General features: G+C 42.3%; 1 protein-coding gene across 1 annotated transcript in view; it reads left to right on the top strand.

Moving 5' to 3' along the window:
- Nucleotides 1-11,608, top strand: part of VIP (vasoactive intestinal peptide) — a 34,276-nt gene extending 22,668 nt beyond the window's left edge. Inside the window, exons 5-7 of the mRNA XM_030195509.1 lie at nucleotides 2,471-2,602; nucleotides 3,795-3,900; nucleotides 10,605-11,608. Of these exons, the coding sequence (XP_030051369.1) occupies nucleotides 2,471-2,602; nucleotides 3,795-3,900; nucleotides 10,605-10,613 (247 nt within the window). The 3' untranslated portion in view covers nucleotides 10,614-11,608. The remainder of the gene's footprint in view (nucleotides 1-2,470; nucleotides 2,603-3,794; nucleotides 3,901-10,604) is intronic.
- Nucleotides 11,609-16,671: the final 5,063 nt, after the last annotated feature.

The raw sequence follows: 16,671 nt of genomic DNA, 5'->3' as shown, positions 1-16,671 counted from the left end.
CTTCCGGAAAGCTGTGTGGGAGAGAGAATACAATACATTTCCAAATAAGCTGTTGGGCTACAATAGTCTCTTTAATTTTAGCAAACAAAAGGATGCCTGCTATAGGTTTATAATTAGACTAGGAAAAAATGCCCGTTTCTGAGCGGAATGAAACAGGTGCTAGCAAGGGGCCCCCTCCCTCCGTCCCTCGAAGCTACTTGCCTTGTTCGCTGGGCCATTTCGGCCCTCGAGTGTCAATAGGTCCGCCCTCGACGTCATGACGCGAGGGCGGTGCAGACACTCCAGGGCACACTGGATATCTTGGGCGCCTCAACTTCCGTGGAGGCTTCAGAACGTTGGGGTTGCCTTTTATATATATAGATGGTTCCATAAAATGTAAAGAACCATCCTTTGGTTTTGGTGTTAAAATTATACCTAGCATGGTCAGGTATTTTCCATCCTAAAACACTTTAGAGAAAGAAGAATATAACCAGGCTACAAACTCTGGTGGAGCAGATGTAAACAAATAAGAGGGGCAAATATCTAGGGTGCAATGAGATCGTGAAAAATGTTTCAAAAGGATATAAATATCTGAAATAGTAAATTTAGCAAAATCAGCCTGATCATGATCAGCAGGTATAGAATGCTGATCAAAGTTACAAGATAATATAAGGTCAACAAAATTCTGATGACTTATTTATTTAGAAAAAGTCAGCCAAAGCTAGGATGGATTTATATCAGTAGAGTCTAAAAGATAATGAAACTTCGGAGGCCAATAAAAATGTTTTTTTTTATCTGAAGTATGGACTCCTATTTGTTCAGAATGGGTCAGACTAATGGTCCATCTAGCCCAATATCCTGCTTCCAACAGTGGCCAATCGAAGTCACAAGTACCTGGCAGAAACCCAATATACTCATTGGGGTGTCCCTTTTCAAAGCTGCTGCAAAAGGGGGCCTGTACTGGCATCAGCGCGTGTTTTTGACTCACACTGAAGCCCCCTTTTAATGCATTGGGTAGAAGACATGTTTCCCTTTTCTTAAAAAAAACACTTGTCGCACGGCCATTTAGGGGGGGAACACTTACCGCCACCCATTGAGGTGGCAGTAAGGGCTCCCACGCTAACCCTGTGGTAACCGGGCAATGAGCAGCATTGCCCGATTACCGCTGGGTATGAACCCGCACTACAAAAACTGAAATAGTTTTGTAGCACCAAATATGGCGCACGCTGGGGGAGAGAACTACCGCTGGGCTGCTGCGTTAGCCCAGCGGTACTTCCCTTTTAGTGAGCAGTAAACCCACATTGGGCTTACCATCGCTTCACAAAAGGGCCCCTGGATTTCTCCTGCCAAACTAATTTCAAATCAGGATCCCAGCTTTTTCTCCAAAGTCATTCTAATTAAGATCCAGTAAACCAGAATTAACCCAAGGATTTGTCTTCCTTTTAGAATGGAACATTTAGTTAAAGGAACAATATTATCTAAAAGGTCATATAACAAACTGTTCCATGTTTCTAAAAAATTCACATCAGATAAAGAAAGCCAAGTCAAGTAAGAGGCAACAGAGGCCAAAATACTTCAGAGGTAACTTTTCCACTAGTTAAAATAGAGATAGACAATTTTTTTCCTTAAAATGTAGCCTGCTCTCCCTAACTCAATGCAGTCTAAAGCTTCCCATATAAAACAACCATTTTCATAGGGCCTGTTTCACTTTTCCTACTAGGGATTGTGCCACTTGCCCTTTATGAACTTACCCTATGAGCTAAAATCTCCCCTACAACATGCACATCACCTGTCTTATATTACTGTAAACCTATTTTGCACATGTTCACATCTTTACTCGCACTCACACAGTCCCACATTCCAATTTGCACTGTCTGCACACCTTCCACAGACAAACAAACTTGCATTTTCCACCAAAACCTCACATACTTAAAGATTAATACTAGAGAATGTTTGGCATGTGTGTATCTTTAGTTGTTCAGTGAATATACTGTCTACAATTATAGTACTCTGATACAACATCACCTTTATCTTTTATGTCATAATGGATATTAGTTGGATGTCTTTGTAGTTGTATGCAACTTTTAAAGTCTTGAGCTTTTGGAAAGGCAAAATATTAATTCTGATAAATAAATGAATAATCCCACAAAAGGCATTTTCAAGAATAGAGTACATCATAGATTAAACATACATATGACGGTTGGGGGGGGGGGGGGGGGAGTTATCAACATGGGCTACGGTTAAGCTCATGTTAATAAAGTCCCCCTTCAGTAATGGTTTTACATTGTGATGTCATTATGGATGCTATAAAAATGTCTGACATAAAAAAGTAAATGATGGTATCCTGCTATTTTTAACACAGTTAAAAACAAGGGAATCCATTCATTTCTATTGAATACATAACCCTTATAAAAAAACCTGAAAGCTATTAACCCTTTCTTCTCAAACTGATGTGCTTCCTATGTCTTATATATATTATCTATTAATGTAGCAACAACTTTATGGATGAGCAGATGCCAGTCAAACGTCACTCTGATGCTGTTTTCACTGACAACTACAGCCGTCTTCGGAAACAAATGGCTGTGAAAAAGTATTTGGATTCAGTTCTCACTGGGAAAAGAAGGTACTGGACAAATTAATTGAATCATTTGAAAGACTGCAAACAACACCAAAGACCAACTGACCTACTTTTAAATAGAGCAGTGCTCTTGAGAATTACTGTTTAGATGCTTTAATTGTAGCAGTCACTCGAGGTTCTCAACCCAGTGCTCAGGTCAAACCCAGCCAGTCATAGTTTCAGGATATCCACAATGAATATGAATGAGATAAATTTACATATGCAAATATCTCATGCATATTCATTGTGGATATCTTGAAAACCTAACTGCCTAGATGAGTCCCGAGAACTGGGTGGAGAAACCTATTCTAAACATTAGCAAGACAATGTTCAAGGCCTGGGTGAAATATGAATTTACCAAATACATTTTCTGTCTGGAAACTGTTTGTAATGTGGAGGGGCATAATCGAACGGGGCTGCCCATCTCTAAGGGCGCCCATCTGTAAGGACGGCCTGGCGAAGGGGCGGGGAAAACCGTATTATTGAAACAAGATGGGCGGCCATCTTTCATTTCGATAATACAGTCGGGGACACCCAAATCTCAACATTTAGGTCAACCTTAGAGATGGTTGACCTAAGTGTTGAGATCGTGGGACTTAGAGATGGCCGACCTCGGTTTTCGCCGATAATGGAAACCGAGGCCGGCCATCTCAAAAATGACCAAATCCAAGCCATTTGGTCATGGCAGGAGCCAGCATTCCTAGTGCATTGATCCCCCCTGACATGCCAGGACACCAACCGGGCACCCTAGGGGGCACTGCAGTGGACTTCAGAAATTGCTCCCAGGTGCATAGCTCCCTTACCTTGGGTGTTGAGCCCCCCAAACCCCACTATCCACAACTGTACAACAGTACCATAGCCCTTAAAGGGTAAAGAGGGGCACCTACCTGTGGGTACAGTGGGTTTTGAGTGGGTTTTGGAGGGCTCACATTTACCACCATAAGTGTTACAGGTGTGGGGGGGTGGGCCTGGGTCCACTGGACAGGGCGAGAGGGGAGAATCGCTGGACATGGAGGGGAGGGCAGGGGAGAGAGACGAGAAAACGCTTAGACAACAGCCTTCCTAGGGCCCGTTTCATTTGTTCGGAAACCGGCTTTTTTGCTTGTAGTTCTATAAAGAGTCATGAAAAAATAATATTGTGATCAATGATCTTTTCCGGGTGTATGAAAACACAATTTTGTTTTCTGATGTGCAACAGTCAGGAAGAAATTAATCCCGCCAATCTTCCAGAAGAAGCAGATCCTACCTTCTCAGAAAACTATGATGATGTCACGGTAGACGACCTACTGAGCCATTTCCCATTGGTAGGTTCATTTTTTCACTGACAAATATAAATATTTATATTTGGACTTACATTCTTTAGAAAAAGATAGCATCTTGAAAGACAATCTTGTTATATAGCATGTTGAGTTTCAGTAGAAGTACTGTAGCTTAAAAGTGCAAACCAAGAGATCCTCTGGCTTACTTTTAAAAAGAGATTTTTTGATAATTAGACAGATTGCTTATCATTATACACCCATTATAGCTAGGCATTTCTGAACCTACAATTAGTAAGCATTAATAGGGCGATTCTATGAAATATGTGCCAGTATTCAGGTGCCCATTATACCTGGTTAAACCTTTTTGAATATTGTTGTTATTCATCACCAGATATCCAGGGTAAGAATAATGAGGACAATTTTCAATGGGATTTAAGGGAGAAATTATCAGTGTGGTCTACCATTAAGATGGGTTATTTTACCACAAGATGTTTCCTGTTTTTAGCACAGGGTCTCATTGCATAAAATGGAATTCTGTGCTTTAACCCTTTAGTGTCCAATGTTCCCATCAATCTGTTCCCATATGGCTTATTATGAGAACATTGGGCACTAAAGGGTTTTTAATAACAAGATGTGGTAAAATAATCCATGTTGATAACTTCCACCTTAAGGGGTCCTTTTACCAAGCTGCAGTAAAAGGGACCTTGCGGTAGAAGCAGCAGCAGCTGTTTTTGCTGTGCGCCAGGGCCCCTTTTACTAGTGGGTAAAAAAGGCTGAAAAAAGAAATGGTCGAGCAGTAAGTTCGCACTTGCTGCACAGCCATTTCGGAGGGGAACACTTACTGCTACCCATTGAGGTGATGGTAGGGGCTCCCATGCTAACCCAGCGGTAACAGGCAGCACATGACACTGTCCAATTGCTGTTGGGTAACCTTATTTTTTAAATATTTCTGCTACTGCCAGAAATGGCGCACACTGGGGGGGGAACTACCACCGGCACCCACTTTGGGCTTGCAGTAGTTCCGGCAACCCTTTAGTAAAAAAGCCCCTTAGTAATAGAGTTGGCAAAAATTGTCCCTCATAGAAGAACTGAACATATCTGGGAACTTTCACAGTATGTCTACTTTTTGATGGACTTAAAAAAAAGCCTTTTCAGGGGAGTGTTTGATTAGATTTATTGATATGATATACCACTCTTTACTGTAAGTTTTAAAGCTGTTAAAAACAAAATAGCATATAATTTAAAAAATGCATTGGAATTGGAATTGAAAAAAAACATACACTTTAAATTCAACTTAATACAATGTCAAATTGTTAAGGTTTAGGGAGTAAACAACATGCATAGATTTGGATTTCCAAATTCATGCTTTTTTTTTTTTGCCCCTGTTCAGCTACCTCCAGAAACAGTGGTGAAGCCAAGGGTGGGCTTGGGTGGGCCCAGGCCCACCCACATTGGGTTCAGGCCCACCCAGTAACAGCATACCTATGATGTGGCTGGCAGGGATCCCCAAGCCCTACCAGCCGAAAACTCCCAACAAGTGTCCCTCCTGCATACCTTATAAGTAGCAGATCTTCGCCTTTAGTGAGCAGTGACATACATACTGCTCGCACCGGCCCCACAGCCTTCCCTTTGATGTATTTCTGCCTAGGCAGAAACAGGAAGTTGCATCAGAGGGAAGGGTGTGGGACCAACATGAGCAGTGTGTATTAGTTACTGCTCGCTGCTGGTGAAAATCTGCTATTTAAAAGGAATACGGGAGAGGGGGGATGTTTGAGAGACCATATGGCATGCAGGCGAGAGAAGGAGAGACCAAATCACGTGTGGGACGGGGCAAGATTCTTCTGCCCACCCATCTTGGGCCCAGGCCCACCCAAAATTGAGTGTCTGGCTATGCCTCTGTCCAGAAATACCAGATACAAAAAAGATGGGTAGTTTCCCTTTTAAAATTAGATGCAGACTAGTCAAAATGTCCGCATTATGTATATCTTAATCTAATAAATACATTTGAACTAAAATATGTATATATATATATATATATATATATATATATATATATATATATATATATATATATAAAGGTGTAAAGAAAATAGCATATTGAAATACATGGGAAGGTACATTGTATAATGTCTGCATCTAAAAGTGGCAACTAAGGGCAGAACTCATAAGTATGTTTTTGGACCATAATTTGTCCTATTGCTAAATAATGGACATAATTTAAATTCTGCATATATACATAAAGGAGCTCAAATAGTGTGTTAGAGACTGATTGTAGGAAATGGATTTACACAGAGAATGCTTCTTGCTTTTCTCTTTATAATTTAGAATAGGAAGCATGGAGATGTATACTAGCTTTGCCTAGTTTGTGATTATTCTATTCCATTCCCCATGTCTTGTAGTATAATGTGTATATAACCTACATAATTTGGAATAGCAGATTATATTCAGCATGAGTGCTGGGCTAAACAGCATCCAGAGAGTCTAGGAAAGGGAGCCCTTTCTGATGCTACTGCTAGCCTGGGAAGAGAAGAATCCTCCAATAATGTTGTTAGCTGTCCAGCTGTCAGTGCAGCAGTGGAAAAAAAAATACTTGTCTTTTATAAGATGTATGCATACATCGCAGCTCTACCTAAATTATTGCTCTGGGAGTGCCTAAATGCAAAGCACACAGAGGTAGGTATGATCTTTCAGTGTGGCTATTAGAAGTGACGTGGAGGGGCATAATTGAAAGGGGCGTCCATCTTTAAGGACGTCCATCTTCGAGAATGTCCCTGCGATGGGGCGGTACGAACCGTATTTTCGAAAAAGATGGGTGTCCATCTTTCGTTTCGAAAATACGGTTTGGACGGACCAAATGCCATGGATTTGGTCCTTTCTGAGATGGGCGGGGTTTTTTTTTTTAGCGATAATGGAAACTAAAAACGCCCTTCTCAGAAACGTCCTAATCCAAGCCATTTGGTCGTGGGAGGGACAAATGTACAACACTACCATAGCTCTTAGGGGTGAAGGGGGCAACTACATGTGGGTACAGTGGGTTTCTCCCATTTACCGCCACAAGTGTTACAGGTAGGGGGGGATGGGCCTGGGTCTGCCTGCCTGAAGTGCACTGCAGTACCCACTAAAAGTGCTCCAGGGACAGGACTTGTTGCTGCTGTATAACCTTGGCACAGCAATTGACACCTGAAGACTAATCTCGCTGAAAACGTCCTTTATTTGAATAAGCACATTTACTCACAGTGAACTGCAGATCAGAGGGTGTGCCCCACTGGCAATGAGTCTCCCTGGTACTTAGATTAGCAGTAGGTCCGAGCTGGCAGAATGGTGTACAATGACCTCTTTCAGCAACATTCAAGGTAAGAACTAAGTTCTGTAACGTGGCTAACACATGAAAGGGATCTACAACTGTCTTACAAAAATGGCCAGTACCTCATGGACTACCAGAAACAAAACAGGGCACACTCTGACCCAGTAAGCAGAGGGAAAAGCACCATGGGAGTAGAGCCTACCAACTACCAACATTGTGAGCATGTAACACAAACTAGTGGAATCACGGAGCCCAATACCCTACATCCACCACAATACATTGCTGATGTGACTCTGCAGTGCCCATAACAGAAAAGGTGTCACACTCACCCGAGACCCACAACTCAACCAGGGAAAGGCTGTCAGAGGATAGAACACATTCTGCTGTCATGGAGGTGGGTACGGCATTTGAGGCTGGCATACAGGCTGGGAAAAAACATTTTTAAAGTGGGTTTTTTTGGTGGGAGGGGGTTAGTGACCACTGGGGGAATCAGGGGAGGTCATCCCCGATTCCCTCTGGTGGTCATCTGGTCAATTGGGGCACTTTTTTGGGACTTGGACCTGAAAAAAAAGGGTCCAAATAAAGCGGACCAAATTCTCGGCAAAAATGCCCATCTCTCCTCGGCCGATAACCACGCCCCAGTCCCTTCGCCACGCCTCCGACATGCCCCCGTGATCTTTGTTCATCTCCGTGATGGACTGCAGTTGAGGACGCCAAAAATCGGGTTTCAATTATACCGATTTGGGCATCCACGGGAAAAGGACGCCCATCTCCCGATTTGGGTCGAAATATGGGCGTCTTTCACTTTCGATTATGAGGTGGATAGGGGCCCTTTTACTAAGCTGTGTAAGCGTCTATGAGCACCCAACGCACGCCAAAATGGAGTTACCACCTGGCTACCACGTGGCTCTTGAGGTAATTTCATTTTTTCGCGCGCGTCTGATATGTGCTTCTGAAAAATTATTTTTGGAGGCGAGTAATGGGCACGTGCCAAGTAGCATTTGACACGTGTAGGTCATTACTGCCTAGTTACCACGTGAGACTTTACCGCTAGGTCAATGGCTGGCGGTAAGGTATCAGACCAAAAATGGACGCACTGCAATTTTCATTTTGCTGCATGTCCATTTTCAGCATTTTTTTGCAGGTGCGCTGAAAAATGATTCCGTGCGCGCCCAAAACATGTATCTACACTACCGCAGGCCATTTTTCAGCGTACCTTAGTAAAAGGACCCCATAGGAAATACCAAACATTTCCTTTGTTGTTTGCAAACAAAAATGGCAGGAAGAAAACATGAATTTCAACAAGTATCATCTGGAAAATCATTACGTGAAAAAATAAAACAACGGTATTGTTAGTTGGCAGGAGTGTTTCACAGAGCAAACTATTCTTTATCAGTACCGTTGTTGGATTTGTTTCATGTGTGTTCTGAATGGTTTAAATTTCCAGTTTTGGCTCCTTACCTTTGTCCTTGCTAGTTTTCGATTTCAAACGTTAAGTTTGTCAAAACTCCTGATGCAGGCTTTTCAGTCAAAACAGGGCCTGTGTTGAATAAAGGATTTTTTTGAGACACTGCATTTCATCATCTCCATGGTTTGTTCTACTTTCATCATTTTGTTGTTCTGTTGTTCTTCCACACCTAAATGTAGGCCTTTACAGCATTGACACTCAATGTGCAGCATTGGCATGCCTACCTTGAGGTGCCAAATTATACAACTGCTAACATAAGCATCAATGTTTGGTATATCTACACAGTCTGGCTTGGATGTACAAGAAACAGTAATAAACAGGACTGGCTAAGCCAGACATAAGATATACATGGAAACATTGACATTTTGGTACTTCTATATGCGTGTTAAAAGTAGAGGTGTCAATATTTGGTTCTTCTGTGTATAAGGCAGGACTTTCCAAACTGTGGGTAGTGACCCCAAATGGGGTCATAAAACCTGAATTTGGAATTATGGCCTGGGTGGGCACTCCATAAACAAATCATGGGCCCATTGGGTTTGGGCACTTTCAGCGGCTGAACAGATGGGGTCATAGCCACAGAAATATAAATGCTGGTATAAAGTACTAAGGCCCAGTGATCAGAAAATGCTGATCTCCTACATCTATGCTCCTAAGTAAGGCTCCTAAATTTGTGCCCTATTTTCAGCCAAACGTAGGAGCATATATTTTCAACTGACAATTTATCTTAATTTAGGAGCTTAAAAGTAATGCTCATAAATTTAGATTTGCTATTCATTTGCCTAGATTTATGAGCCTAGTGCTGAAAATTAGCACTAAGCTCCTAACTTCTCCCCCCCCCCCTTCTTATATTCGGCACTGTTACCACCCACATTTTATGCTCCTAGTGTATGCACTCAGGACTAGTAGATTTTCAGAGGCCAATTTATGAGCATAACTCTCAAAGTTAGGAGCATAAACATTTGAATATTGGGCCCTATCTGCCAGATTCCCGAATCTAATATCTGTGATCCTTTAGCCAGAACCCCCCCCCCCATTCCCTTCATCCTCACCCCCACAGGCCCTGACCTACTTTTAATATTGTTGGTGGTGTAGGGTGTTCATCAGGCAGGAGCAGTGTCGACTCATACCTTCTCCTTGTGGATCTGTCCTGCAAATGGCCACCACAACCTCTAGAAGCAGTCTTGCTTTCCCGGGGGGGGGGGGGGGGGGGGGGACACTGTTCCTTCTAAACTGAGTGGGAGTCCTCCACCTACAGAACATGTCAGTGGGGGGTGCTGCTTCACTATCAACCTGTCCCTAGTGATTGAAAACAAAATATTGAAGCACTATCTCCCACTGACAGAAACATAGTTGGAGGATTCCTGCTTAGCTTAGAGGGAACAGTGAGGGGGGGAGGGTAAGAGGATATTAGATTTCAGGGGTGGGTAGAAGGGAGGTGGCATCAGAACCAAGGGGGTGGAAGGACTTCCTTCCCCTTATGTTGATCCTGGTTGAATTAGCTCTAGATATTCAATGACCAGAATTACCTGACATTAAATATTTGAGGCTCATTCTGCCTGGGGCAGACAGTGCTTCAAATAACACTAAATGCTGTGAGCTCAATATTGACTGGTGTATACAATACACACACATAGATAGATGCGATCTATTTTGTTACACTGTGCTGAGATTTATCAGTATTCCACTTTTCACAGCAAAAAGTGTTGCCATGGTTTCCTATTCATTTAGCAGCTTTGAGTAGTCAGTAGATTTGTTACCCAGTTTTTTTCAGAGGATGCCCTATGAACTAATAAATATCTCTCTTGAAGTCACTTTTTATTGATTTTTTTTTAAGATCTTCTGTGGTGGGGCAGGATGTATTACAGTTGTCATATGAAAACAATATATGCTACAGCTGCTGTCTTTGTGAAATGATATTATGTCTCTTTAACTTGCATAGATATAAATTAAAATGTCTGTACATTTATTGTTTTGCAGAATATCTGAAGATGATATGGGTGAATTCACGACAAAGACAAGTTTACTACTTTTTTAAAGTTCCACGATAGTATGTCAAATGACTTCATTATTCAAATTAAAACAACCATGTTGTGAAGTGAACCTTGTGATCAGTTTGTTTTCTATCTAACATATAAAAAGGTTGACGTATACCTTGTACATATTAAGTTAGAGATCTCTATCAATAGCTGTACATATGTATGCAAGCCTTTGAGGCCATGGATAATCCTGTGATTTCCATCTGCTGTAAATCCATTGTTTCAATAAAAGCATTTAAAAGAAGAGAATTCCCAAGAGGACAACAGTGTTATACTTTAATTGACTCATTTGAGCTACGGTAGCAGACATTCAGACCAAAGTGTGTGACATCATGGATATATTTACACACCACTTTTACAACCAGAAATGCAAGGGCAAACTGCATACAGTGTATTCAAATCAATTTTATGAGTAATTTAAGACAGAAAGTTAGAATAGTCTGTATAAAACTGTGTAATTATTTTTAGCATTGTGACACAAAGCTAAAACAAAATGTCTAGGAATAATTGGAACCTTTCATAGAACTTTATTTTTTTCCTTCAAGGTTTTAAATATTTTCATAATTTAAAGTCTGAAATGTATATTTTATTTTTAATAGTATGATCAAAGAGCAATTTTTAATCTAGAATTGCCAAAGTATGCCTAAGCATAAAGGAAAATCATTCTCTTGATTGCTCTTGTGTAACATTTTAAGGCTCATTTTCAAGGCACATAGACTTACAAAGTTACATAGGTAACTATGGGGCTCATTTCTAAAAGAGAAAAATGTCCAAAAAGTGTCATTAAAGTACCATTTGAATGGATTTCTTCTTGAAACGTCCAAATTGGTATTCTCAAAACCTGTTTTACAGACGTCTATTTATGCATTTCATTTGCAGTGCATCCAAATCACAAGAAGGTATGTCAGGGGTGTTTCAAAGGTGGGATTAGGGTGTGTCTAACACTTGGATGTTTTACAACCATAATGGAACAAAACCAAAACGTTTAGGGCAAAAACTTCAATGTTTTGGTCTAGACCTGTTTTTCTAACGAATAAGACATAAAAGGTGCCCTAAATGACCAGATGACCACTGGAGAGATTCAAGGATGACCCCCCCCCCCTTACTCCTCCAGTGATCAGTGACACCTACCCCATCCCACAAAAATGTGAATAAAAATAGTACTCATCGGCCTCTATAACAGCCTCAGATGTTATAGTCAGGTCCATTTGAACAGCACGCAGGTCCCTGGAGTAGTATTATGGTGGTTGCTGTGCACTGTAGACAGATGGACCCAGGCCCATTTCTCCCCCTACCTGTTACACTTGTTGTGGAAACTGAGAGCCCTCCAAAACTCATCAGAAACTCACTGTAACCACATATAGGTACCTCCTTCATCCATAAGGGCTATTGTAGTGGTGTACAGTTGGGGGTAGTGGGTTTTGGGTGGGTTTTGGAGGGCTCAGTAGACATAAGGGAGCAATGGTGAGATGTGTACCTGGGAAATACACAGCAGTGCCCCCTAGGGTGCCCATTGCTCTCTTGGGATGTCTGGGGGACCAGTCTGCTAAAAATGCTGGCCCCTCCTACATCCCAATTGCTTAATTTTGTTCATTTTTAACTTGTGCAGGTTTTTCTTTTTGAAAATGGCCCAAAAAGATAAATGCACAAAGCACAAAACCTTGTTCAAAATGGTATTTTTGAAAAAAAAAAAAAGATGTTTTTCTTTTTTTCGAAAAAGGGAGTATTTCCTATTCGGATTTGGTACGTTTAGCGCAAAATGTTCAAAGTCCGACTTAGATGTGCTATCAAAAATGCTCCTCCACATAACTTTGAAAGTCTATGTGCCTTGAAAATGAGTACCTTTATCTACAGCAAAATGATTCTACAATTGGGGATTGTGTATACTTTTATTGATTGAAGCATTCCTAGTATATATATATATATATATATATATATATATATATTAAGATGGGTCTTGGAAAATTGTAATATTTTTTCAAAATGAATGTAAGTTGTAAAATATGCAAACAATAAAGACATTTTATTATCAGTGCAAATTTTGGTTTGATTCATAGTAATAGATTAGCAAATGAACCAGTTAATTGAAACAAACTTTATCAGATCAATTCTTTGTGGGGGTCCTGTAGACGATGAAATGCAGTTTACAGTATGAATAAATTATGCACACCATGTGGAAAATCCCTTTTAGCTCTAAGGAAAGTTTGATCAGGTCAAATTCCTTTCCTAACTTGCTCAGAGAGTTATCCAGATACTGACACTGAATATTGGTGGTAAGAGCATAAGAACATAAGAATAGCCCCATCTAGCCCTGTATCTTGCTTCCAACAGTGGCCAATCCAGGTCACAAGTACCTGACAGAAACCCAAATAGTAGCAACATTCCATGCTACCAATCTCATGGCATGCAGTGGCTTCTCCCATGTCTATCTCAATAGCAGACTATCCAGCTTATTTTCGAAAGAGAAAGACACCCATATTTTGACCCAAATCGGGAGATGGGTGTCTTTCTCCCGTGGGCGTCCAAATCGGTATAATCAAAAACCGATTTTGGGCGTCCTCAACTGCAATCTGTCGCGGAAACGGCCAAAGTTGATGGGGGCATGTCAGAGGCGTGGTGAAGGTGGGACTGGGGTGTGTTTATCGGCCGAGGAAAGATGGGCGTCCTCGGCCGATAATCGAAAAAAGAAAGGCTTTTTTAGCGCGAATTTGGGTCACTTTTTTTGGACCCTTTTTTTTTCACAAACAAGTCCCAAAAAAGTGCCCTAAATGACCAGATGACCACCAGAGGGAATCGGGGATGACCACCCCTGACTCCCCCAGTGGTCACTAACCCCCCCCCCCCCACAAAAAAAACAACAACTTTTTTTCCAGCCTGAATGGCAGCCTCAAATGTCATACCCAGCTCCATCACAACAGTATGCAGGTCCCTGGAGCAGTTGTTAGTGGGTGCAGTGGACTTCAGGCAGGTGGACCCAGGCCCATCCCCCCCTACCTGTTACACTTGTGGTGGTAAATGGGAGCCCTCCAAACCGCCCACAAAACCTACTGTACCCACATCTAGATGCCCCCCTTCAGCCATAAGTGCTATGGTAATGGTGTAGAGTTGCGGGGAGTGGGTTTTGAGGGGATTTGGGGGGCTTAGCACCCAAGGGAAGGGAGCTATGGACTTCAGAGGTAGTTTGCTTTGTTCTTTTAATTGTTACAAGTGCCCCCTAGGGTGCCCAGTTGGTGTCCTGGCATGTCAGGGGGGACCAGTGCACCACGAATCCTGGCCCCTCCCACAACCCAATGCTTTGGATTTGGTCGTTTTTGAGCTGGGCGCCTTTGGTTTCCATTATCGTTGAAAAACGATACCGCCCAGCTCAAATCCGCACAAATCCAATGCATTTGGCTGGCACAAACCGTATTATCGGAAAAAAGATGGACACCCATTTTTTTAGAAAATATGGTTTGTCCTGCCCCTTCACGCACCCGTTCTCGGAGATAGACACCCATGAAGATGGCCGTTCGCGTTCGATTATGCCCCTCCACGGATTTTTCCTCCAAGAATTTGTCCAAACTTTTTTTTAAAACACAGATACACTAACTGCTGTTATCACATCCTCTGGCAATGAGTTCCCGAGCTTAACTATTCATTGAGTGAAAAAAAATATTTCCTTCTATTTATTTAAACATTATTTCCATGTAATTTCATTGAGTGTCCCTGTTTTTTGTAGTTTTTGAAAGAGTGAAAAATCAATTCACTTTTACCAGTTCTATACCACTCGGGATTTTGTAGACCTCTATCATATCCTCCCTCAGTTGTCTTTTTTCCAAGCTGAGAGCCCTAACCCCTTTTGCTTTTCCTTACATGAGAGGAGTTCCATCTACTTTATCATTTTGGTAGCTCTTTTTTGAAACTTTTCAGATTACGCTATATCTTTTTTGAGATAACGTGACCAGAACTCAATACAGTACTCAAGATGAGCTTGCACCATGGATCATAGCCGCTGAGAGGAGGGGCAGGGGGGACAAAATTCCCTGGGCCTGGGCCTCCAAGGGGGGCCCGGCGCGGCAGTCACACCCGCCCTCCGTCGTCAACCGTCTGCCATCGAACCGGGCCCCCTGCATTGAAATCACAGCGTCTCTCACCTCCATGTGAAAGCACTGCAGGCAGCAGGGCAGCAGATCACCTCCCTTCGAGCCTCCTTCCTTCCGCGAGGGTGGGACACAAGTAGGGAAGGAGGGCCAAAGGGAGGCGATCTGCTGCCCTGCTGCCTGCAGCACTTTCACACGGAGGTGAGAGGCGTTGTGATTTCAATGCAGGGGGCCCGGCCCGTTGGCGGACGGAGGGGGGTGGGTGGAGGGGTGAGCGGCGGTGGCGGCGACCTCGGGGGGGGGAGTGGAGGGGGAAGCGGCAGCGGCAACCTCGGGGAGGGGGCGGGGCAGGGCCCCGGGAGCAGCCTTGCCCCGGGCCCGGCCCAGTCTCTCGGTGGCCCTGCCATGGATCAATACAGATGCATTATATTATTCTTGGTCTTATTTTCTATCCCTTTCCTAATTATTCCTAGCATCCTGTTTGCCTTTTTGACCACCACTGCACACTGAGCAGAAGATTTCAGCGTATTGTCTACAATGACACCGAGATTGTTTTCTTGGGTGCACACTCCTAAGGTGGCTCCTAGCATCAGGTAACTATGATTTGGATTATTCTTCCCAATGTGCATCACTTTACATTTGTCCACATTAAATTTCATCTGCCATTTGGATGCCCAGTCTTCCAGTTTCCTAAGGGCCCCTTTTGCTAAGTGGTGGTAAGCCCAACACAGGGTCCAGAGCCATGTCAAAAACACAGCCACAGAGTTGTTTAAATGTGAAGTAAAATAATTTTATTAATATGCTGGGAACTGGGTGACCTGTGCCTTTCAAAGATGAGGAGAAAATAAACATGCAAAAAAATCAGTCCTTGTTTTCAAGAATTCTCTCTCTTGGCCTGCTCCTGCAAGGCCATGGCATGTACTAGTCTATTTCTGAAAATTACATCTCAACCAACTTCATTCTGGCTGAGTTTCAGAGTTAAAGTTCTGCTTCTCAAAATGCAGCTCACATAAGAACGTAAAAATAGTCATACTGGTTTAGACTAATGGTCCATCTAGCCCAGTACCCTGCTTCCAACAGTGGCCAATCCAGGTCACAAGTACCTGGCAGAAACCCAAATAATAGCAACATTCCATGCTACTGATCCCAGGGCAAGTAGTGGCTTCCCCCATGTCTAGCTCAATAGCAGGCTATGGACGTTTCCTCTAGGAACTTGTCCAAACCTTTTTTTTCAAACCCAGATACACTAACCGCTGTTACCACAACCTCTGGCAATGAGTTCCAGAGCATAACTATTCTTTGAGTAAAACAATATTTCCTCCTATTTTTTTTTTAAAGTATTTCCATGTAACTTCATTGAGTGTCCCCTGGTGATTGTACTTTTTGAATGAGTACAAAATTGATTCACTTTTACCTGTTCTACACCACTCAGAATTTTGTAGACCGCAATCACATCCCCTCTCAGCTATCTCTTTTCCAAGATGAAGAGCCGTAACCTCTTTAACCTTTCCTTATATGAGAAGGGTTCTTAGAGATACTGTGCAATCCACACAGTAGAGAGTTCCACTGAAAAGGCCCAGCATAGCAAAAGACTTCCTAGTTGTCCGTTTTATCATACTCAGTGAAGGTACTTGCATCAAATTCTTCTCAAAAGATCATAAACTATGCAGAGATTTGTAGTCTTACTAGGAAGACAATTAGAAACCCCCACTTTAAAATCCTTGTGGGCCAAACATGATATTTGAAATAAGATTCTTGCTTCAACTAGAAGCTAGTGTAGTGTAGTTCCATAAGAATAGAAGTCAAACTTTTTTTTTCTTTTTTGCCAAGCTGCTATATTCTGTACTAACTGCAACCTTTCTAGGCTCTTTTTTCCCTCAGCCTAAAATATAATGAGTTGCAGTAGTCCAGACAGCTTGAAATAAATGT

Source organism: Microcaecilia unicolor, chromosome 3 (assembly GCF_901765095.1).
Source record: "Microcaecilia unicolor chromosome 3, aMicUni1.1, whole genome shotgun sequence".
NCBI lineage: Eukaryota > Metazoa > Chordata > Amphibia > Gymnophiona > Siphonopidae > Microcaecilia > Microcaecilia unicolor.
Note: the sequence above shows the minus strand (reverse complement) of the source record. Positions and strands in the feature narration are given on the sequence as shown.